The following is a 22839-nucleotide window of genomic DNA, read 5'->3' on the forward strand; positions in this document are numbered from 1 at the left end:
GATGGACTTTTTGTGGGTTTAATTTAATGGTACATTTTCTGTTCATGTCAATGTGTGATGGATTTCTGTTTGGGCTTAAACGTCAACTCAAACACTATAAATTCCTTCCCATTTTATTACATAATTGTCATTCACCAAAATGACCCAATGGAAAAGCATGAACATTTCAATATGCAAATTTCACATGACAAAATATTGTTCGACACATAAAAAGACAGGGAAGAACAGTGATAGTATAGACAAACAGTGAATAGAAAAAATATACACACCATACCCTGTTCAAATGCTGGTGTTTTGTGATATAAAAAAGAAGGGGGGGGGGGTTGTTTTTTTCTTCAATCACAAAAACAGATATTTGAACAGTGGTGTGCAGTTTTTCTCCACTCAGTAATGTGTTATTTTGATATGGTAGTGACATTACGTTACAATACATTGATTTTGTTCATCAACTTCAGTATTCTATCCCCTTCTTTAAACCCCAAAGAAACTTTTTTACTTGCTTTTACATTGGACACCCACATACTTTTTTTTTTGCCTCCCCAATAAATAATTTGCATGTTTTTTGTGGGTTGGTTGTGTTTTTTCCCCCCTGCCATTTCCCCCTGTTTTTGTAAAACGATATTGGAGGTTTATCAATGGGACCAGTAGAGTAGTCGTCTCTCTCGTGTCTGTCTGCTCATCAACAAGTGCCAAATTAAACAACCAAGCATGATATCATACAAGGTGCCTTTTTTCCCAAAATTATGTCTGGAGTTCTGTACTTTGTACCACTGTGATGTAACAGGTTGGCTAATTTACACAAGTACACTTTCCAACCGAGCTATATCGGATCGACTGACAGTTTGCATGTTGTATTGTCGTAAATCACAGATCTGCCAATTAAGACACTACAGCTGCAGCCTTTCCCACATACATTTATATGTGGTGGGACACGACAAAGGAATTTTGGCCGGGGTTCCACAAGGCTTGATTCTTGGACTAATTCTGTTTAATATCTACATGCTACTCAAATTATGGAAAATCTCAGCGCCGTAACGCACCTTTACATTTTAGTGTCATCACATGACTACAGCTCCTTACTTTGATTAAGTAAGTGTGTTCAATCAAATCAATGAGTGGATGTACCAGAATTTTCTCCAGCTCAATTCAGAAAAGACAGAAGTGACAGCTTTTGGCCCTAAAAACGAAAGTTCCAAGATTAGCGTTCATCTTGCCTCTACAATTGAAAGTAGCACTTTGTACATGAAATGTGTTACTTGCCTTGTTTTTCTGAAGAGACTGTGCCAAGTTAGTTATATTGACATATTGCTCCGTCTTGTGATCGGATCAGTCATCACTTTATTCAATGCCAAAATTGAGGACTGACCCCAAAAATTCTGATGGTAATAACCACCAAACACCTCCACACACAAATTTTTACACCCATGACTTGTCAGCTCGGCAGGGTAAAAATACAACATTTTCGAGTGACAGCAAGTGCCTGGCCATCAAACTACACGACAATATTCCACGTCAAGCCAAAAAGGTAAGCAGAGCTGCTGTCATAGCACTGATTAGCAGTAGCCAACAGCGTTAGCATCTGGTTTTCAATAAAATAAATTGTAAAAAAAAAACAAAAAAAACATTTGCATCTGGTTTTCAATAAAATAAAAAAAAAATAAAAAAATAACAGCGTTAGCATCTGGTTTTCAATTTTAAAAAAAAGTGTTAGCATCTGGTTTTCAATAAAATAAATAAAACAAACAAACAAAAGCGTTAGTATCTGGTTTTCAATAAAATAAATTAAAAAAACAAAAAAAAACAGCATTAGCATCTGGTTTTCAATTTTTAAAAAAACTGTTAGCATCTGGTTTTCAATAAAATAAATAAAACAAACAAAAAAAAAGCGTTAGTATCTGGTTTTCAATAAAATAAATTAAAAAAAAAAAAAAAAACAGCATTAGCATCTGGTTTTCAATAAAAAACAAACAAACAGCATTAGCATCTGGTTTTCAATTAAAAAAAAAAAAAGTGTTAGCATCTGGTTTTCAATAAAATAAATTAAAAAAAAAAATTGTGCTTGGTGATGACACTAATTGAACATTTCCATTTGGATGCTTGGTGATGCTTCCACAACGACAAAATTTGTCAGTCTGCTCACTTTTCCCTAGTAGTAGCATCCAAACACCTTAGCTGCACCCTCAATCATGATGATGAAAGCTCATTAATCACCATCATCGAGTCTATCACTCCATTTGCCTTCAACACTGGAGAGCAGTTTTGAGTGGTAATTATTCCTTGTCCATTCCGTTACAAATCCGTCAAAAACAAACATATCTATATATACAAACATAGTTCTTAACAGCACCTCACTGTCAACTCGTTACACTGATTCGAATTTCTCCCTCTACCGTCGTCAATCACATCATTTATTTCATAACTCCCGTGAATCTGCGTCAACCATTAATGCTTGAAAAAAATTCCAGGACACGCTATGTAGCCCACGTCACCCTCTGGTGCATATTCTGCTGCATTTCATCGGCTAAGAGACCAACAATTGGTCAAAATAAAACAAAATGACTTATCCAACTCTCCCGGGTTTAAAGGGAGAAGCGCGGTCACGCGCTCCCGGCCTTAATAGGTTAAAGGAGTGTTGCAAATGGACATTGTGTTACAAATCTTCACCTTTTGTGTATTTTGACAGAAAAAAAATGTCTGTGAGGTCTTAATAAGACACCTGGCTGGGAACCTTTTCAAATTTTGTGGAAAAAGTACATGCCTATTTTAATGTCCTCAATGTTTATTTTTTTTGTTTGTTTTTTTTATATACACTGTTATATTATGCACATTATTGAGGAACATTTGCTATACCCTCCCCTACAGATTAAAAAAAAAAAAAAAAAAAAAAAAAAAAGAATATTTCACCTTTAGCAGTTTCTGAGACAGCCAAAAAAAATGTACAAATCCCAATTCCAGTTAAGTTGTGACGCTGTTTGAAATGTAAATCCAACAGAATACAATGATGTGCAAATCCTTTTCAACCTATATTCAATTCACAACACCACAAAGACAAGATTGTGATCAAACTTTATACTTTTTTGTTGTTGTTGTTCTCTCATTTTGAAGTTGACACCTGCAACATGTTTCAAAAAAGCTGAGACAGTGGCATATTTACCAGTGTGCTGCACCTCACATGACACCTGTGGAATGTTCCATATGTGTCATTTTTTGGAGCATTCATTAACTTTCCCAGTCTTCTGTTGCACCTTTTTTGGGACGTGTTGCTGGCCTCAAATTACAAAATGAGAGAATATGTGCAAAGAAATAAATAAATATTGCCTTTGCGGTGTCATCAATTGAATTTAGGTTGAAAAGGATTTGCAAATTGTATTTCTATATTTTACACAATGTTCCAAAATGGAACTGAGGTTTGAATGTAACTTTGTTTGTTTGTACTTTAATTCTCTGTGCCGTTTTTTTGATGACTGTCAGATGTGTCCTCACTGCTCTGATCACTTCCAGTCCCGCTCCCCCGCGATACCTGACGACTGTACAGCATGTGAAGCCGCTCGGCATTCACATCTGCATCATCTGCCCCCTCACAGCAGCGGATCCAGGGCTGAGGAATGACCTCGATGCCGTAGTGGGCTCCAGCGATGGCCCCGGCCATGCAGGCTATGGTGTCCGTGTCCCCTCCCAGTGCCAAACTGTAGGCTATTGTCCGCTCCAGGCCACCGTAGCTCTCTGGAAGGGATTCCCTTGGTTGCAGGCAATGGAGAACGCAGAAGATGGCAGTTGGGACTGACTGGAGTGCTGCAATGCCATTACCTGGGAAAAAAAAAAAGAAAAAAAAAAGAAAAAAAAAGAAAGAAAAAAAGAAAAGAAAAAAAGAGTGAAAGGTTCACATGAATGGGCAGCTAATCGTAATAAAAAGGCAAATCTGAGGGAATTTCATTCGGAATCACAGTGGTGGTACTACTTTTAACTTGTTTTGTCTCAATAAAAGTGTAAAAACTAGAGGTGTCAGGCGATGAAATTTTTTTTTAATAGTAACTAGTCTAAGTGCAATTTCTGGAGAAATTGCGTGGGATTGCTGAAAGCTGAATGCTGAAAGCTGAATGCTTATGTAGTAAACGGAAAGACAAATAATGTGAAAATGACAAAGTTTTAATTGAAGTTGAAAGATAAATGAATAAAAAGAACTGAGCAGTATCACAGAGATGGTAATGATGATGGAAGTGTGTGTGGAAAGTGGAACTTAGAAAAAGTTCAATGTCAGTCTCATTGAAAATGAATGGGGAAAAGTTGGTATTTAACAACAAATTGTGCGAGTACTGTAAGTAACGTGGAATCAGACGATATATACCCCAGAATGCGTGAATTTTTGAAGCAAGTTGAAATTTGAAAGGTGTAAATCGGAAGTATTATGTGGGAGTTGTTTTTTGGCAAAAAAGTGAGGAGAAAAAAATCCCAGTAACATATTTGTGATGCTTTCAGCATTCACACAATTAATTGCATGACTTGAAAAGTTACTCACGACTAATTGCAAATTTTATATCTGTTCTAAATGTACACTAAAATAAAGTTTTATTATTCTTGTTAACATAAAAGTGGAAAAAATGTTAAACTAATAGAAATGTGGTCATTTATCCAGTCATTTAAAAATGTATAAAATTGAGTTAAAATTAAAAAGATGTATTGTATTGTAAAAAAACGTGTGATATAGATTTGTGTTGGTCGTTTTCTCCCACTAGATGGCATCATTGCATTTGTAAGACGGTGACAGCTCAGTGTATTTTTCTTTTCATATTGAGAGATGTCTAATCTTTAACACGAAGCAACTTGTGAAATCTGCACACTTGTAAAATTTTAAAACTTGACCCCAGTCTTCACAAATATATGCATTATTCTAAAATTTATCAATGCTAAATTTTGACGTGGAAGTGTCTGCATTGCGATTGGAATTCCACCAGTATAGGCTTTCCAAGTTGTCATTAATCACACATTATTTATTTTTTTAATTGTGGCATTAAAGGAATTTTTATTTCCTCTGCTTTGCTACTCACTGTTGTTAGCTGTTGTGTTTGTAAATGCTATTTAGTATTGTGTCTTTGCTTGCATGGAATTAAAATATCCATCCATCCATTTTCTTGACCGCTTATTCCTCACAAGGGTCGCGGGGGCTGCTGGCGCCTATCTCAGCTGGCTCTGGGCAGTAGGCGGGGGACACCCTGGACTGGTTGCCAGCCAATCGCAGGGCACACAGAGACGAACAACCATCCACACTTACAAGCACACCGAGGGACAATTCGGAGCACCCAATTAACCTGCCATGCATGTCTTTGGAATGTGGGAGGAGACCGGAGTACCCGGAGAAGACCCACTCGGGCACGGGGAGATCATGCAAACTCCACCCAGGAAGGTCCGAGCCTGGACTCGATGGAATTAAAATAGTGGAATTAAATAATTTTTTTTGACAGATGGTATTCATATTTTCCCAAGTAGATTTTCCAAGTTGAGTACTGACCAAGCTCAGAGATGACCTCCTCTATGGTGACCTTGTTCATGTCCATCAAATCTCTGACTCGATGAAGGCGGTTACAGAACGGCTTCTCGGCTTCCTTCAGACTGTCAACACACCGAGTGGCAACATTGACTTCCAGTTGAAATCGCAAATTGTCGCCTTACGCATGTAGTAACTTACATTCTGGCATCGTTCTGTGAGACCTCATCACCTTCAACTTCCTCCATTTCTGTGATGAGCTTGTTGATGAACATCTGCGGCAGGTCCAAAGCACCCTGCAGGGCAAGGTGGACTGCTAATGCTTGTAGCACCGCACCATTGTAGCCCAGGGAGCAAGAGTGAGTCAGCATTGCACCCAGACGAGCAAACTAGGAACATAACAGAGAAAATTCATGAGGGAACATATTTTAAAATGGCATTGAAAAGGGAACATATTACGGAAATTTGACTTTTTAAGTGCATGTATACATTTTGTTAACTCCTTATTTCTGCAGATGTCTGTGAGCAAGCCATTCTAAACTCCTGCCTCACTGTTATATTAATAATAATAATAATAATGCATAGGAAACAGTGCAAGGCTCAAAATAGGCGGCTTCGAATTGCAATTTCCAAGTCAAAAATTCACATTTTGCGCCTTAATCTGCCGCAATGAAAAGCAAAAGAGCAAATGGGCGTTTATCTGCACAACACAGAGCTGCCAAATGTTATGGAAATCACTGAACACTAACTCGTTACACCGGTAACACATTGTTCTGAATATTTAAAAAACATTCTGGCTTTAATTTTCCCTTGGCTTCATAAAATGCTTCAATTGAATTGAGCACCCATATTCTTTGTCCAAATTCAGTTACAACTTTTATATTGAACATGGTCATGCTATGCATTATGCATTTACAAAAAAAAACATTGAGTGATGTAGTGATAATCAACTATTTTCTCAGCCTGCCTAAACCCGAGGAGAGAAAAAAAAAATCCTGATGCCGTGCCCGCATTGGAGGCATTATCTGTCTTCTAGCTAAAGAGAATAAAAAATATATCTAGCTTTTCTGAATGCAAGATTATTCAACAAAATAAAAAACATCAGTATACTGGAATACAGCAATATTGGATAGCTGCAGCTCTACATTCAACTCGCCTTTATTTTCATACTTTTATAATTTAATAAACAACTTTCTTCAGAACCCAGAGATGAAATTCAAAATTACAAAGTGGGACTAAATTACACTGCAAGCACAGTCCATCATCCATTTTGCAGAGCATTTTATTTGCATTCAGCTCTAGTGATATCATCTGTATTTACCTTAAAGTATCTGTACACGGCTCTTGCCCGAAGGTCAGACTGGTAAAGTGGTATTGATGTCGTAGCATCTGAGCTTTTTAATGCATATGAGGACCGACGTACAGTATCGACAAAGATACTGATACTGGCATTGGTATCGTATACATGTTGTCATGAATGAACTGCCACTATGAGAAAAAAAACAACAAAAAAACAAAACGCTTTTATTTTATTTACAGGTGTTTGCTTTTTTTGTCCCGCTAAACTGTGAGTTCTGCAACTGCTAGAAACAAACCACTCTAGTCTTGTGCTTGTGCTCAAGTGCTGCCCCTTGTCGCCATGGTAACCAAAGTTGGACTTACCATTGTCTACATGGGGCAGGGTACAATCACTTGCTTGCTTAAGATTCAAATCTGGCTAATTTCAACAACACCATAGGGTGTGTAAATTGGAATATAGTTCTTGGTCCTTGGACTATTTCTATTACAGCTGGGAATGTTTAAATGGTCCAAAATGCATATATAGTCTCCATTATACTAATAGTTCATTTAAAAAAAAAAAAAAAAAGACTTGGCAAACCTTTTTGACATCTGCGAGATCAGGGAAGGCCAGCGCAAAGGGAGCTGCTCTCATTGCACCACCATTCCCAAAAGAGCCGCGACCGTTAAACTGATCCCTGGCTGGCTGGTACACATCAGTGAGGTGAGGAGACGCCAGCTTCTTTAACACCTGGATCACTCCGGAACCGTAACCTCGACCCGGGGATACACTGTACTCCTTTGCAAACCTGGAAAAGCGGGACATTTTTGTGCATGCAGGCATTGGTTTACTTCACGTTTTAAAAATAAATTATATTCCACCACACGTGGCCTTTAACTACCTGCGAGCCATGTCGTGCTCATCAAAGCCAGCCCGTGTGAGCAGAGATTGGACCACACAACGTGCCATAGCTGTGTCGTCGCTGTATTCAAGGATACCTGAAAGACACGTGCGCACACAGAATTATGGTTGTTTGTAAACCGTGTGTGCAGTTTGACAGTAAATGTGTAATATGGAAAATAAGACTCATCGCTTTTGCAGCAAGTGAGTCTAGGCACAGTCGCTATTAGGGGTGTTAAAAAAAATCGATTCGGCATAATATATAGCGATATTACAGGACGCAATTCTCGAATCGATTCAATAGGTGGCAGAATCGATTTTTAAATATGCATTTTTGATGGAAAAATATTTAACAAAACGTCTTACTTATGGTTAGAATTTACACCTTAAGCATGGAAAAATGTTATACTAATGGAACATTAGGCCTTAATATTTTATTTCAATGCTGTTCAAATATGAAACTGTCTGTTAAATACAGTGGCTCACAGTTATAAGGCTGAAGTTTCAGATAAATAATACATGTTCATACAAATCTTACAGTGTACAAGATTACTGATTAGGATTTTCTAAATTTGAGTAAAAAAATAAAAAATAAAATTGCAACAATCGACATATAAATCCGTATCGGGATTAATCGGTATCGAATCGAATCGTGACCTATGAATCGTGAGACGAATCGAATCGTCAGGTACTAGACAATTCACACCCCTCGTCGCTATGAAGGCGTATTTCTGAGGATGGCAAACCTGACCAAACAGACAGTGGAAAGAACCAATCAGTGAAGGGTGGATGTGATGTGTAAGATAAAAAAAAAAAATAAAAAAAATAAAAATACATTTTTAAAAAAGTAGCGACATGGCTAGTCAAAGAGAGGCAGTACTGTAGTGATGACTTATGACATTGTTGCGGCAAAAACTTGATTTTGAATGTTATGAGGAGGAGGATGGACTTCATTCCGGTGTCGAAGAGTAACGTTGCAAACAATCACAGCAAATAAACAAATTTGATTTGCCCGGCCGTTGCGAGATGGGCCGAATCGTGGTCAATAGCAGCCTTTCCAGACCCAATCTGCGTCTTTCAAGAAAGTGGGCGTGGCTTGCCAGGCTACTGTTATTTTTTCTTGGTATTAAATCTCTTACTTTGCCTTGCCCGTCTGGTCTGGTCATTCATAGTATAGCGAGCATTAAAGACAAAAGAGCTTGCAGAAGTTTGGACAGAATTTGGCAGGTGTATTTAAATGATGAATATGACATTATAAAATATATTAGATATTTTGCTGTCTATTTTTTTTTCTATCTGAAAATAGGACATTATTTTATAGACTTGGGTTCCTTATAAGGCGGCACGGTGACTGAGTGGTTAGCACGTCCGCCTCCCAGTTCTGGGGACTCTGGTTCAAGTCCAGGCTCCAGCCTTCCTGGGTGGAGTTTGCATGTTCTCCCCGTGGCCGCGTAGGTCTTCTCCGGGTACTCCGGTCTCCTCCCACATTCCAAAGACATGCTTGGCAGGTTAATTTGGCGCTCCGAATTGCCCCTAGGTGTGCTTGAGAGGATGGATGGTTGGTGGTCTCTGTGTGCGATTGGCTGGCAACCAGTTCAGGGTGTACCCCGCTATACTGCCCAGAGCCAGCTGAGATAGGCACCAGCACCAGCACCAGCACCAGCACCAGCACCAGCACCAGCCCCCCACCCGACACTGCGTCTCAATGGCCCCTACCGTTCATGTCAAACCGTATGGTGGGTCAATTCTGTACATGTACCTTGCACGAGGAGAACATGCAAACTCCACACAAGACCGCAACTGAGATTCAAACCGAGAACCTAGGAAATGTGAGGCAGGTCTGATATAAAGATAAATGTTGTGCCACTCACCATTTCCTTTGGTCTCGTCTTCCAGACTGTTCATGTGCCGCAGTACATTCTCCATGGGAACCTCCTCAACTCCCTCGAACTCTCCACCGACACAGTCGCCCAGCACAGCCGCGACCAGTGCCCCCCTAAACCGGGACAGGGACGTCGGCCCCGCCGCTGCCACAACTGCTCTCGCCATTCATCCACCGCTCGCCAAACGTGTCCGTGTAAACACAAGCTTCAAATAACCACAGCGAGTAGTTGACTTGCACATACGACAAATGACAACAAATGTCGGCTGGTGAGGTTGTCTACTACTTCCGGGTACTGACGGGATGTCATTTGTATGTGAACGGAAATCACTGACGGAAACTCAAGGCGGCCACTTGAAAAATAATAAATACAGTACACTAAAATGAATGGCACAGGAAATGTGATTGAAACAACGACTTAAAGCATATTATTCTGTTTTTTTTTGTTTGTTTGTTTTTGTTTGTTTTTAAGACAAAGCCAAGGGCGTAAATTTTAAAATTGCTTCATGCAAATTTATGCAGCATTTAGAGGTTAATATTGCCATCTGCTGGACAGGAGTCTTTTCGGTTTATCTCATGGAAATTCCGGAAATTTAGTCATTTTGTGGTATTACAGTACAATAAAATGTTGAGTAGGTGCATAAAAAAATAAATGGATTCGCCAACAGACAACACACACTAAATGTTAATTATATACAATTAACATTCAATAATTGATTATACTCCTGGCCCAAATCTTCGTTCTGGCCTTGCTGTGGGTGTTTATTATTGCTACCCACATGGTTGCATGGGTTTTCCTACCTCTAGTCCCACGCGGCCCACCACATGTCCACACTAAAAAAAAAAGAAAGAAGAATAAAAGCAAAGAAAGTATGTTAGGTTAATTATTCTCCTTATCATGTAAATGAATTTGCAGAAAAGCTGGTCTTGACAAGAGGAAAATCACATGTACATCTCTTATCTTCGCCCACTCGGTTCCTGATACTCTAGTGTCATTTATCCTTATTCGATGTTGCTGAATTTAATTGTAACCCACTGTTTATGTTGTTAGCTGACACTTTGAAAACTAGGATATGTACATCTCTTGCCTTCGCCCACTCGGTACCTGATACTCTAGTATCATTTATCAGTTTTCACTGTTGATGAATTTAATTGTAACACACTGTTTATGTTGTTAGCTGACACTTTTTCTAGCTTTTAAATATTTCCGATTGTTCAGACAGCACCACTGTCGAGCTCGGCACCCCTAAACCACTGACGCTAGAATCGCCCATGTAGTTTTCCCGTTGTGCCAAGTTATCAAATTGGGTACTGTAAAAAGTAAATGAGTTAAATAGGCAATTGTAGTTTTACGAAAGTTTTCATTTATGTATTCATTCATTACAGAAGAATCTGTAAACTAACGTAAGTACAGAGTACATTTGCCACCTCTATTTGATAGTGATTAAAGGCTCGTTCAGTCTGAAACGTTGCAATTTCACAGCATCCTTCTTGTAGCTGCTACTAGCCAAGGAAGAAGCGGCGTGGCCAGAGAGGGCAACGAGGAGGAGGAGGAGGAGGAAAAGGTGGTGGTGGTGGTGGTGGTGTCGAGGTGCTGTTTGGAACCCAATGACTGCAGCATAATTAAAGATGGCGGACTCGGAGGAATTTAGACTCAAACGATTAATGGTAAGCAAAATGCACCAGTTGTGCAATTACGCCGGGCACTAAACACTGGGGCGACTCATTTATTGAATCCGACCACAAAGTGTCATAAGCGTTCATTATTGGTTTTCTCACAGCAGATACGGGTGCTGAGGCTAAAGCTAGTTAGCTTCCAGCTCACGCTAGCACGCTGTTGTCTAGCAGTGATGCGAGTTCTATCTTCAACATCACTGGTTGCAAATTTGCTATCTATCGTAATAATACACCAGTTTAAAGCCAACATGTGGCTATTGTGATTCATAAATTCTTCTTGTCCTGTAATGCAGCGTTTTGTACGATTTCCTCCCAGCCCCCACACACCTTTTCACAAGGGTGCTTCCATTAACTATAAAACGGCAGACTGTACTATATTTAAATACCCTCGTTCAAGTCTGTCGATTGATTATACTTTTATATTGCTAATCATTTTCAATCCCGACGGAGCTAAGGAAACACCCCCACTGTAAGAGAAGAGACAACGTGAGGCCTGTAATCGTAACAATTCATTGTAGCTGTTTTGCACCCACTATGTCTCGATTATCTCATTTCTATTGTGGTGTCATACAGTCTATATTCTTAAGTTATCTCATACATAACATCATTTAACCTGTTCCTCGTCGTCTAAAGTAGGGTAAATCCGTTTATTTACTTTATACGCGTCCAAAACAAAAAGTAAACGTAACACTATTTTCTTATGTCGTGTGTTTCTGCAAACATCACTGTTGTCAGTTTTTCAACCTTTGCGGTGTTATTTCTGTTAATTTCAGGGGAAAAAATGACAATGAAAGTGTCTTTGCCCAAAAATGGGCTCTTAATTTCCTTGGACTGCTGATTGGATTTTTTTTTTCCAGCATGCATTTTGATAGTTGAAAACACTATAAACAAATAAAATGAGTGACAGGAATACTCCGTTTTATGAAATATCAAAGAAACAAACTAATAAGAGGACAGTAGCGCAACTGAACAGCGCATATCATAGCAGTGCACAGATCCCTTGCAAATAGAGTATGTAGTACAGTGAACCCCGCATTGGTTTGGCATTCACAGGGGTTTTCCCCCTCCTCTTTGGGGGAACCTAGCCTGTTATATGCTGAAAATTTAATGTAGTCTGTTTTTGTGCTCAAACAAAGGTAATAAAAGTAATATTTTGGTGCCATCTTGTGGAATCTTGATTTTGTAGTTAGTGTTTGAACGAGTAAAATAGTTTTTTTTTTTTTTTTAATGTAGTTGAGACTAAGGTGACAGCCAAGTCAACTTTGAATAATAGATAACATCACTGGTCTAATATATTTTTTGTTGGCTCGCTGTTCGTTCACTAACTACCCCCCGTCGTCCTTGGTTTTACAGGACTCACCTCCCAACTTGTTCGTCCAATCACATTCAGACATTTGCTCCTCTGATCACATTTGGACTTCATGCTTTGCAGCCAGATAATCAGGAATTTTAAACCCTAGGCATGTTTTTCTAACATTTACGATAGCTTAACATTTTTTAAGGTATTTGAAGATACTTTAAAAACAATATCCATTTAAACAATGTCTTGAGCAAGAGCAATTGGTAAATCCAAAATTGGGATTAGATTCATGTGGCTTTAATGTTAACGCACAAGTATAATTTACGTAAGTCTTGCTAAGAGGAGACTAACTGAGAATAACGTCTACAAACTTAACACAGCTTCCAGAGGCCCCTTAGCTGCCCAACTAGGTTCCCGACATAAAATACACAAAGCCAACTCATCTTCTGGAGGACCTCTTAGCTGCCCAACAAGGTGCCTGACATAAAGTTGCCTATCTGAATAAGTGACTGGATAGCCGATACGCACCTGTGCAAGCCGTTGAAGTCACTGGGCTGCCATCTTGCTCCTCCTATCTCGCGAGTAGACTACTGTATAAACGGTATACGTAGAGATTAGACATATATACAGCTCGTAGGCAGTTAGTATAGGGCTGGGGGGCAAGGTGGGGGGTTTTGTGGAGGAGTGGTCACTATTTTTTTTAACAAAAACTAATTTAAAATTCACAAGTGGATGGTATGTGTTGCTTTGAAGACCCAATTTTTCTTTTATTGCTCAGTTCCTTAGACCCCAATATTAGATTTGGCAGAGGCATATTTTGTTGAAATACAGGTGTAATTCTTTAATGAAGAAAAAACAAAAAAACAAAAACAAATATATACAAGTTTCCTCCTGTAAACATTATTAAGTATGTAATTTATACATGTATTTAAGGCAAGTTGTAAAATGTCTGAAGTCCTATTGTTTATGTTTAACTCATTTAAAATATAACTCATGCTGTTTCCACTAAGTACTATCTCAAAGGTTCTCCAATTTCGATACTGTAAATGTATAGGATTGTATGCCGGAGGAGCAATATGGCGGCCTTGCAACTTCAAAATTCTTGGCCTATCGGCTATCCAGCCATATATTCAGATCAGCGCATAACATACACAAAGCCACTGATCTGAATAAATGACTGGATAGTTGATAGTCCAAGACTCTTGAGGTCGTGAGGCCGCCATATGGCTCCTCCCAAGAAACGTTTCTCGGCATACGATCCTATACATTTACAGTATTGAAATTGGAGAATGTTTGAGACAGTACTTGGTAGAAACAGCATGATTTATGATGATGTTTTAAATTTGTTAAACATAAACAAGAGGACTTAAGACATTTTACAACTTGCCTTAAATACATCTATAAATTATATGCTTAATGATGTTTACAGGAGGAAACTTATTAATATTTTTTAATTAGAGAATTTAACTGTAATTTAACAAAAGATGCCTCTGCCAAATCTAATATTGGGGTCTAAGGAACTGAGCAATAAAAGAAAATGGGGGTCTTCAAAGCAGAAAAAATAGTGACCACCACCCCACCACAAACTCACCACCTTATACTAACTGCCTACGAGCTGTATATGTCTCTTCTGTATGTATACCGTATAGTGTATACAGTAGTCTGCTCGTGAGATGGGAGGAGCAAGATGGCTGCCCTGTGACTTCGACGGCTGGCATGGGGGCATGTCTGGGCTATTGGCTATCCAGTTGTATATTCAGGTCAGTGACACAAAGCCAACACATCTTCTGAAGGACCTCTTGTCAAGTTTCATCATTATTCACAAATCTGCTTAAAACAGTGGGGAAAAGAGCCTTTTGCAATAGGAGTGTGACGATGTACCTATCGCGATAAATCGCGATACTTTGTCTCCCGATTGATTGATACGCCTACGGAAGTATTGCGATATTTGTAGTTAATATACAGCCATTATAACAGCTCCATTGTTCATTTACTTCTTGAGCCATTACTTGGCGGGCTGCTAGGGGGAGCGCCTCATAAGAGTGGCGGGGAAATGTACGGAAGTCTTCTGGCGAAGAAGACACATGGGCTTACTTTTACTTGTGTAAGACATTTATCTGTCCGGCAACTGGCTCAGTTTTGCATACGTTTCTGTGAAAAATATGTATTAAATCTTCAATTTTAAAACACATTTTATGTTTGTACTTTTTGAAGCACACAATTTCTGAGGAATATTAATATTGATTTAATATTTAAGTCATTTTATTTTTTTACTTTTGCAATGTTACACAAACAATTGTCTCAGTTTATAAAATGAAACAATTGAATATGTAACTGACTGACATGTTGAATGACAATAGTGTTTAAGAAAGACGCAAATTTGTTCACAGAAAGTTGTCTCTGTTCAGAAGACATTTGCATTTGTTGAAAAAAATACACTAAAGTACTCACTATGAAGGAGACACCAGTTTTAATATTGTGTTTCAGTGATGGTACGAAAAGAAACTATTTTCTCGTTGAAAAAACATCAGTTTATGTCTTGAGTAGTTTTATCGTGGATTTATTACCCGACCAATATATCGCTAATCGCTGTATCGTCATATCGTTAATCGTTATCGCGAGCCCTTGTATCGCATATCGTATTGTATCGTATCGTATTGTATCGTGATGTACCCAGACTTTCCCACCCCTATTTTGCAACATGGCCCTGGTTGCTCACTTATACTCTGCTGCCACCTTCTGGCAGTTTTTGTAATTATTACCATTGCTTCAAGCATTCTCTTCAGTTCACACAGAGGCTGCATCAAAGCCTTCTGTATGGATAGAAAAAAATATATAGAACACGCATAATTACCTCTTTGGGAGCATGGTAATATTTAAAATAGAGCATATTTATATGTTTTTGGGAGCAAATGAGTTAAGTTAGAAACAAAATTAGAGAGGTAAAAAGGGCAGAAATAACATTCATTTAGCCAGAATAAATATAAAATAAACTTAAAACTCAAAAATCAGTCTTGCATTTCTTTTTTATACACTTTTTTTTCATAGCTCAGCACACAGATCTATCATGTCCATTGTACATGATGCATACAGTATGTTAACTTACTCTTTTCTGTTCTCGTCAGCATGAGCAGCAGCAATCCAGAGTGTTTGATCAGGTGATGGGGTTGGGAGACTTTGCTGACTCCTCTCAAGGTTCCAACACCTCCTCCAAAAGCGGTGGTCATGAAGAGACAAAGGCTGTAGATGAAATTTCAGGTCAAGAGGAGCATCAACATCCGGACGAGGATAGCAGCAACAGCTGCAGGCAAGAGGAAAAGATGGTTGAGGGGGTGGAAGAGTCGTCATCTTCTCGAATTGCTTCCCCCGTCACTGAGCAGCGCTCCTCATTTACCATGGGACCCAGTGAAGGAGGAGGAAGTGGCGAGGCAGCATTTGATGATGCATTGGATGGCCTTCCTTCATTTGGTCCTGAAGAAGAAGAAGAGGAGGAGGACGAGGACTGGCACTTTGCTCTGCCAACGGATTCACCGCAGGATGTAGACTGTGACAAAGCAAAGTGCAAAAACAGTCAATCGAGAGAGGCACATAATGACATTGACGAAGAACCTTCTCCTCTTGAGCCAAGTGAAGAGGTAGAGGAGGAGCGAGAGAGGGAAGCGACTAGTGGCTCTGCCAACACTTCCCACTCATCCAAGGACAACACACCTGAAAGCAGCCAAGGTAGGTAGACTCTTCTCTAATCCGTCCTTCCATCCATCCATCCATCCATCCATCCATCCATCCATCCATCCATCCATCCATCCATCCATCCATCCATCCATTTCTATACCACTTTTCCTGATTAGGGTCGTTGGTGATTTGGAGCCTATCAAAGCTGACCTTAGTCACAAGGCAGGGTACACTCTGGACCAGGTCCAATGAAAAAATCAAATACATCAATATGAATGAAATTTATTCGGTTTATTGTCACAATAAATGAAAAATTCAACATGGACAAAAACAAATTCCATACATAAATATTAGGGGTGTTAAAAAAAAATCGATTCGGCGATATATCGCGATACTACATCGCGCGATTCTCGAATCGATTCAATAAAAAAAAAAATCGTTTTTTTTTTTTTTTTTTTTTTTTGGAATTGTTCATTCGGTAGTCTTACCGATTCAACGTCTTATCATCATTGCCTTTTTTTTTTTTTTGTGTGTGTGTGTGTGTGTGTGTGTGTGTGTGTGTGTGTGTGTGTGTGTGTGTGAATCGATTTTTAAACTTCCATTTTTAATGGAGAAATATTCAACAAAACGTCTGACTTCGGGTTAGGATTCACACCTTGAGCATGGAAGAATGTTATATGAACGGAACATTAAGCCTTAATATTTTATTTTAATGCTGTTCAAACATGAAACAGATTACAACCTCTATAAGACTGAAATTTCAGATAAATAAATAATACATTTTCATATAAATCTTACACTCTACAAGCTTACTGATTAGAATTTTCTAAATTTGAATGAAAAAAATCGCAACAATCGACTTGTAAATTTGTATCGGGATTAATCGGTATCGAATCGAATCGTGACCTGTGAATCGTGATACGAATCGAATCGTCAGGTACTAGGCAATTCACACCCCTAATAAATATTCAACCGAAAGTGTGTAGTCAGAAGCAAAAGCTTTTCATTTCTGTGCCTACCCCTCTAGCACTTCAAAATACAAGAAATAATCAATAAATGTATATTTTATAAAGCACCAAATCAAAACAAGAGTCGCCACAAGGCGCTCAATGGCATGTTAAGTTGATACATACTATAGTGCAGGGGTAGGCTACCCTGGTCCTAGGGAGCCGCAGTCCTGCATGTTTTAGATTTCTCCATCCTCCAACACAGGTGAGGATCATTATCTAGACTTCTCTGTTGGAGGAGGGAAACATCTGAAACACACATGAATGCAGCTCTCTAGGACCCTGCTTGTATTGCCGTTGTACAATTTTTTTTTTTTTTTGGGGGGGCGGGGGGGTGGGGGTTCACAGTCAAACTTGTATTTGTATCGTGATCTAAATTGTAAATTGAGTTGAATAAATAATCCTTTTTTTTCCAATCGTATACACCAGGGGTCTCCAAATTGGGTCATTGAGAGCCCCTATCCAGCCTGTTTTCCATATCTCCGTCCTTCAGCACAGCTGAATCCAATGATCAGCTAATCAGCAAGCTTTGCAGAAGCCTGATAACGATCCCGATCATGAATCAGGTGTGTTAGTGGAGAGAAACATGGAAAACAGGCTGAATAGGGGCTCTCGAGGACCCAACTTGGAGACCCCTGGTATACACAATGCTTAATGGTTTCATTTAAGCTAGCCTTATTCTTGGAACATGGAATATTTAACATCTTTGTGGAGTATATGCTGGACAACTTTTCATCGTTTAAGATACTGATCTTGAATCATTACAGTGAAAAAGATGCCCAGCAAGGAAAGTGGTATTTATTTTTATTTATATTTTGGCACCAGCATGAAGTGGGGTACACGCAAACCAATTTTTAACAACTTAACTGCATTTTAAAATGTGAGACTAATGAAATGATGATGGTATCCTCTTAATGGCCAAAATGCATGTGAGTACATAACGCGCAGAACTTCCATGAGTGGTTGGTTAAGGCTATGAAAAGTTGCACAAGGATGCTATGTAACTATTTCTAAATCCAAGTATGTCAGAGCTTTGTTTATTATTTTTGGGGGAACTGGTAATTTTCCCTTTAATAGTTGGCTTTTTATTCTCATCAGAAGCAGGACTCGTGAATCAGATGGAGCAAAGAGAAGACAGTCGTCGAGGAGAGGTGGGTACATTTGCGTTAATTGAAATGTCATCCAACAACCCCCCCAAAGTTAATTTATATATTTTTTTTTGTTTATTATGTTTTTTCATTTTTAGTTTATTATGAATACTTTTTCATTCATCATTTATGTTCTTTTTTTTCATTTAGTCATTTTTTTCCATTAAAAGTATGTTTAATTTTAGTTGAATTTAGTTTAGTTAAATTCACTTATTATATTGTACAGTATATATTTTTTTCCGTTCATTTTAAATGTTTTTGTTTTATACTATATGTTTTTCATTTATTATATATGTTTTAAGGCTAAACACCTTACCACACACTTTATACATGCACATTTCTCCGATAGGCATTAACATTTTCTCACATACTGTACGTATCTCTTATTTAAATACAGTAGACCTATACACTCCCAGTGTTCAAACCTTTCTAGATTTTAAAATAATGCTAACAATAACAATAAACAATAAAATAACAATAAAATAAAATTAATCTAATATCCAAAACATTTATTTGAGAAACAAAAATATAACAGCGATCGATCGTTTTTTTTTTCCCGGCCAGTATGTTTCACATAAAAATAATAATAATAATAAAGCACATATATATACACACACACACACACACCAACAATAAAACATCTGTTAGAAATGACACTCTTAATTTTAATGATGATGAAACAAGGCTGAGAAATTTATTTTGACTGGGAGGCTTGGGAGCGCATTGTTGCTGGTGCTTGCCCGCGTGGGTCTATTCATCGCCATGGTTTCGGGACTACGAGCTGGTCCGCAGTCGATCCGCAGCGCTTACACAGCTGGTGTAATTTGAACAAGCTGGAACTGGAAACAAATCGGCGGAGTGGAGCCGCAATGCACACGCATGCGGTGTGGGGTGAGCCATGGGGTAGTGGTGGACGCACGCTGGAGCGTTCCAGGGCATGAAATTGGGGAAACTGTCCAGCCTCCATCACTGGAACGCAAGGTTGCAAACGCAGCGGGACATACACTGTTGGAAAGGTCTCGTCGAAACGCATCCACGGATGCCCGCATGTCCCCAGTAGGACGTAGGGTTGGGGAGATACGGCCGCCCAATGACCTCCAGGACACCAAGGATTTTCAAAAAGTTACCCCGCCAGAGATGGTTCCCACCCCAGGTAAAAATCTGCCGATTGTCGGCCCTGTAACTCCGGAATGCAATGTCGTGGAGCGACGGGACAGGAATCCGTAGATGCCAGTATGTCTCCGGTCTGAGTTCGAGAGATGCCAGCCAAAGACAAAAAAAAAACAACAACAACAAAAAAGCACGCTGTTAAAAAACAAAAAAGAAAAAAAAAAATCTGCGAAACAGCGAGGAGGCGAAAGATGAACCAGTGAAAAACGAGGGAACACCATTCTTTTACTTAAATTGAAATTCATTGATGTGTTCAACTTTGAGCATAGATCACATTTATGACTGACCAAGCGCATTGGGAAAAGACTAAATTTGATATATCTGCTTCAGAACAGCTTATTCTGAAGCAGTCCCAAGTGAATGACTGATTTAGCAATGTCAACTGTCTACATTTATAAAACCTCCTTTGTTATTTGGTATGCCAGCGCTCCAAGCCTCCTCCCGTGGAAGGCAGCAACCCTCCCGTGTCTCCCAATATCACCATTAAAGATGAGCCAATTGATGAAGGATACGATGCTGCTTTAGAGCCTCAGAGCACCGCCAGACAAATCAAAGAAGAACTAGACCATCAGGAGGTAAGTGTGGCCCTTGCAAAAGCATACAGTGTTTGCTTCTACTATGTCCTTGGAGTTTTTGTTACTGTGGTTTGGTCTATGGGCAGGTGAGTGCTTAACAATTGGTCTGGTTTTCAAAGAGGATCCAGAGGTTATTGTTTGGTGTTATTTTTTTCCCCCTGATGTTGAGACCTCATTGATTAACTGAAAGAGTTGCCACACATTTGATCATTATGCAAAAGATTCATTTGTTTACACAAGTTGCTTGTGAATAATCCCCCCAGAAAAAATAAATACAAAATGCTTGGTACGCAAATGCGCGTTGAACTGGTACACGATGTACCCATGTGCACCCATCTGTGGTTCTTCTGAGAGGTGAAAGCACTATTTATGATCTACTTGGCCGTTAATCTTCAAGATTCTTTTGTTGGCAACAACTACCCATACTTTAAATTGCCATAAAGTAACCAAAATTAAACCATAAATGAAATAAAGTGCATCAACATCTTAAATTTGGATTGTGTTGCTCTGCGCTTTAGTTATTTTTCAACTAGTCTTCAATATTTTAGGATTATTCCATTTTGCTCCAGAAATTGGCTTACTGATAGATAACCGGTGAGGGGAAAATAGATATGATATATGATCTGAGGGTCAATTAGTGGGCTATATGTACCTTACCTTGCCATACTTCACACATGATGTCACACTTGATTAATTTGTGACTTCCCGGAGAAGCTTAGTGAGCCAGCTCAATTTTGGGTCTAAAAAGGTGGATTTTGTTTTAAATTCCTCATTCCTACTCCTCATGGTAAAAATTTCACTGCCATGAAATGAAGAATCTGCATTAAATGAATTGCATTTCATGATGCTGAGTAGTCGTCTTGCCTCATTTTTATTTCAAATGTATTGATAAATCTGCTTAGCACTGTATATATTCTTTTTTTTTTTTTTACATATTTAACCACTCACTCACTTAAATTTTATTTGTGTTTTCCAGGAAGAGCTTAGAATTAGCTCTGTTTATTCTGTTGGCGGAGGTAACACACTTGTGCCCCCTGTGGGTGAGTGCATACATTACACATGTTCATCATAAACATTAATTACTATTTATTTAATGCTTCAGTTGATTTTAGGCGTTAGCTTTCACAAAGCAGATATTGTATCTATTCGGCATATCACAAAGCAATTTCACTGTTTTTATGCGTTTATTTAATGTGTGAAATTGAAATAGCTGCTGTAAAATTTCACATTGGCCAAATTATTTAAGATTTTGGCATTTTACACAGTAATCTTTTAAACTTGGGATTTATTTTTTTATTTTAGGCATTAAATGTTCTTATCTGCATTATCTATTTTGCACTTTTGCACGGAGTAAGGGCATCCAAAACAAATCTCATACAACGACAAAGCTATTTGATTTGATTTGATTTGATTTGATTTGATTTGATTCCAAGTATATATACTGTATTCCATATCGATAGCCTCATGGCATGATTACGTTATTTTTAATGTTTTCATATAACAACAGAAAAATATTTGTTTTGATTTGAACTTTGTGGATTATTATGACCTGGATTTAGCAAAATTGTAATGTGACAAGATTGCACGGACCTTCACAGCTACGCTTAACCTAAAAAAACCAAAACTAAACAAACACACACACAAATAAGCTCACATGGGCTGAAATTCCAAGTTGTCATTTTCGCAGTTGCCTGATCTCTGACCCCCTTCCCACCCCAATCGTGTGTAGTAGATGCCTCCCTTAAAAAACGCGCCTTAAATAAATTAACTTAAATTGAACATTATCTGTGAGAAGACCAGTGTGGGTGATACAAGAATAAGTCACGTACTTCAGTTATCTTTGTTTTTTCATGTCTTTTTTTTTTTTTTTTTTTTTTTTTTTTTTTTTTTTTTTTTAAATGGCTGATTTTATTTTATTTATATATATTTTTATGATTCCACAGACATGGCACAAAGGATAGGCTAATGATATGTTGGCTCTATGGGTCAGTATCTCCTGTCTCATCCAATTTTCCCCTCTTTCTTCTTTCCAGCCCATCAAGTGACAGCACCTGCTCCTCCCCCACAAACAGCCATTTTTATTCCGGGTCGAGGCGCTGTTCTCCAAGCCGTGACTCCTCTTTCTGTCCGACCTCCTGCTCCAATTCAGACTTCACTTCCATCCTTGTCCCCACTACCCCTTCGACCCCCTGCGCCAACCATTCCCGGCAGTGTTCGCTGCAGTGGCTGCTTTAAGGTACCATTCCATTTTTGCTGCTGTTCTGGGTGCTCACACAGACGGACAAAACAAAGAAAAGCAAGGTGCTGATGACTACCACCAACGTCTTTTGTTTCTTGGTTTGTGAACGTGTTTAGGTTCTGCTGAAAGGTCAAACAGCATTCCAAAGAAAAGGTTCAACACAGCTCTTCTGCTCCACTCTTTGTTTGACAGGACATCTGCCACCAACAAACAAGAACCAGTCATGTTCTCTATGCAACAGGTACATCTTGGAGACCCTACTATATTTCTAATTGACATCAGATTTAAGAAAAGTATTTGTTCAATTTCTATTACTTTAGTATTCAGTAAAAAGACATTAATCACAAAACACCCAAAATGACATGAGAGTATTTTCAAACATGTAAAAATTAGGCCTGTCAACAATAACGCGTTAACGACAGTGATTAATCTGGAAATATTAACGCAGTTATTAAAATAACGCAATTTACCACTCACATTAAATTTGGACACAATTGCCTCCCGTAGT

General features: G+C 38.7%; 2 protein-coding genes across 9 annotated transcripts in view; one reads left to right on the plus strand and one right to left on the minus strand.

Moving 5' to 3' along the window:
• Nucleotides 1–1664: 1664 nt before the first annotated feature.
• Nucleotides 1665–15770, minus strand: adprs (ADP-ribosylserine hydrolase). 4 transcript variants are annotated; one of them, XM_077538323.1, is made up of 8 exons: nt 15627–15770; nt 10345–10377; nt 9533–9749; nt 7663–7759; nt 7362–7569; nt 5684–5871; nt 5507–5607; nt 1665–3807 (listed from the first exon to the last, which is right to left on the minus strand). In XM_077538323.1, exons 3-8 carry the CDS (start codon nt 9708–9710, stop codon nt 3437–3439), a joined length of 1143 nt encoding a protein of 380 aa, XP_077394449.1. In that variant the 5' UTR covers nt 9711–9749; nt 10345–10377; nt 15627–15770; the 3' UTR covers nt 1665–3436. The 4 variants fall into 4 exon arrangements, with proteins under 4 accessions (XP_077394449.1, XP_077394446.1, XP_077394448.1 ...); XM_077538320.1 differs by lacking the exon at nt 15627–15770 and adding an exon at nt 12581–12922; XM_077538322.1 differs by lacking the exon at nt 15627–15770 and adding an exon at nt 10972–11833.
• The window catches only part of LOC144031305 (zinc finger MYM-type protein 4-like), a 31160-nt gene continuing 19402 nt past the window's right edge, over nt 11082–22839 (plus strand). For 2 of the 5 annotated variants that reach the window (XM_077538315.1, XM_077538316.1), the window contains exons 1-7: nt 11082–11211; nt 15646–16243; nt 18298–18350; nt 19943–20092; nt 21069–21132; nt 22126–22328; nt 22448–22572. In XM_077538315.1, coding sequence (XP_077394441.1) covers nt 11173–11211; nt 15646–16243; nt 18298–18350; nt 19943–20092; nt 21069–21132; nt 22126–22328; nt 22448–22572 — 1232 coding nt within the window. In that variant the 5' untranslated portion in view covers nt 11082–11172. The other 3 variants (XM_077538318.1, XM_077538319.1, XM_077538317.1) reach the window with 3 other exon arrangements.

The sequence above is a fragment of the Festucalex cinctus genome, chromosome 12 (genome assembly GCF_051991245.1).
Source record: "Festucalex cinctus isolate MCC-2025b chromosome 12, RoL_Fcin_1.0, whole genome shotgun sequence".
In the NCBI taxonomy this organism is placed as follows: Eukaryota; Metazoa; Chordata; class Actinopteri; order Syngnathiformes; family Syngnathidae; genus Festucalex; species Festucalex cinctus.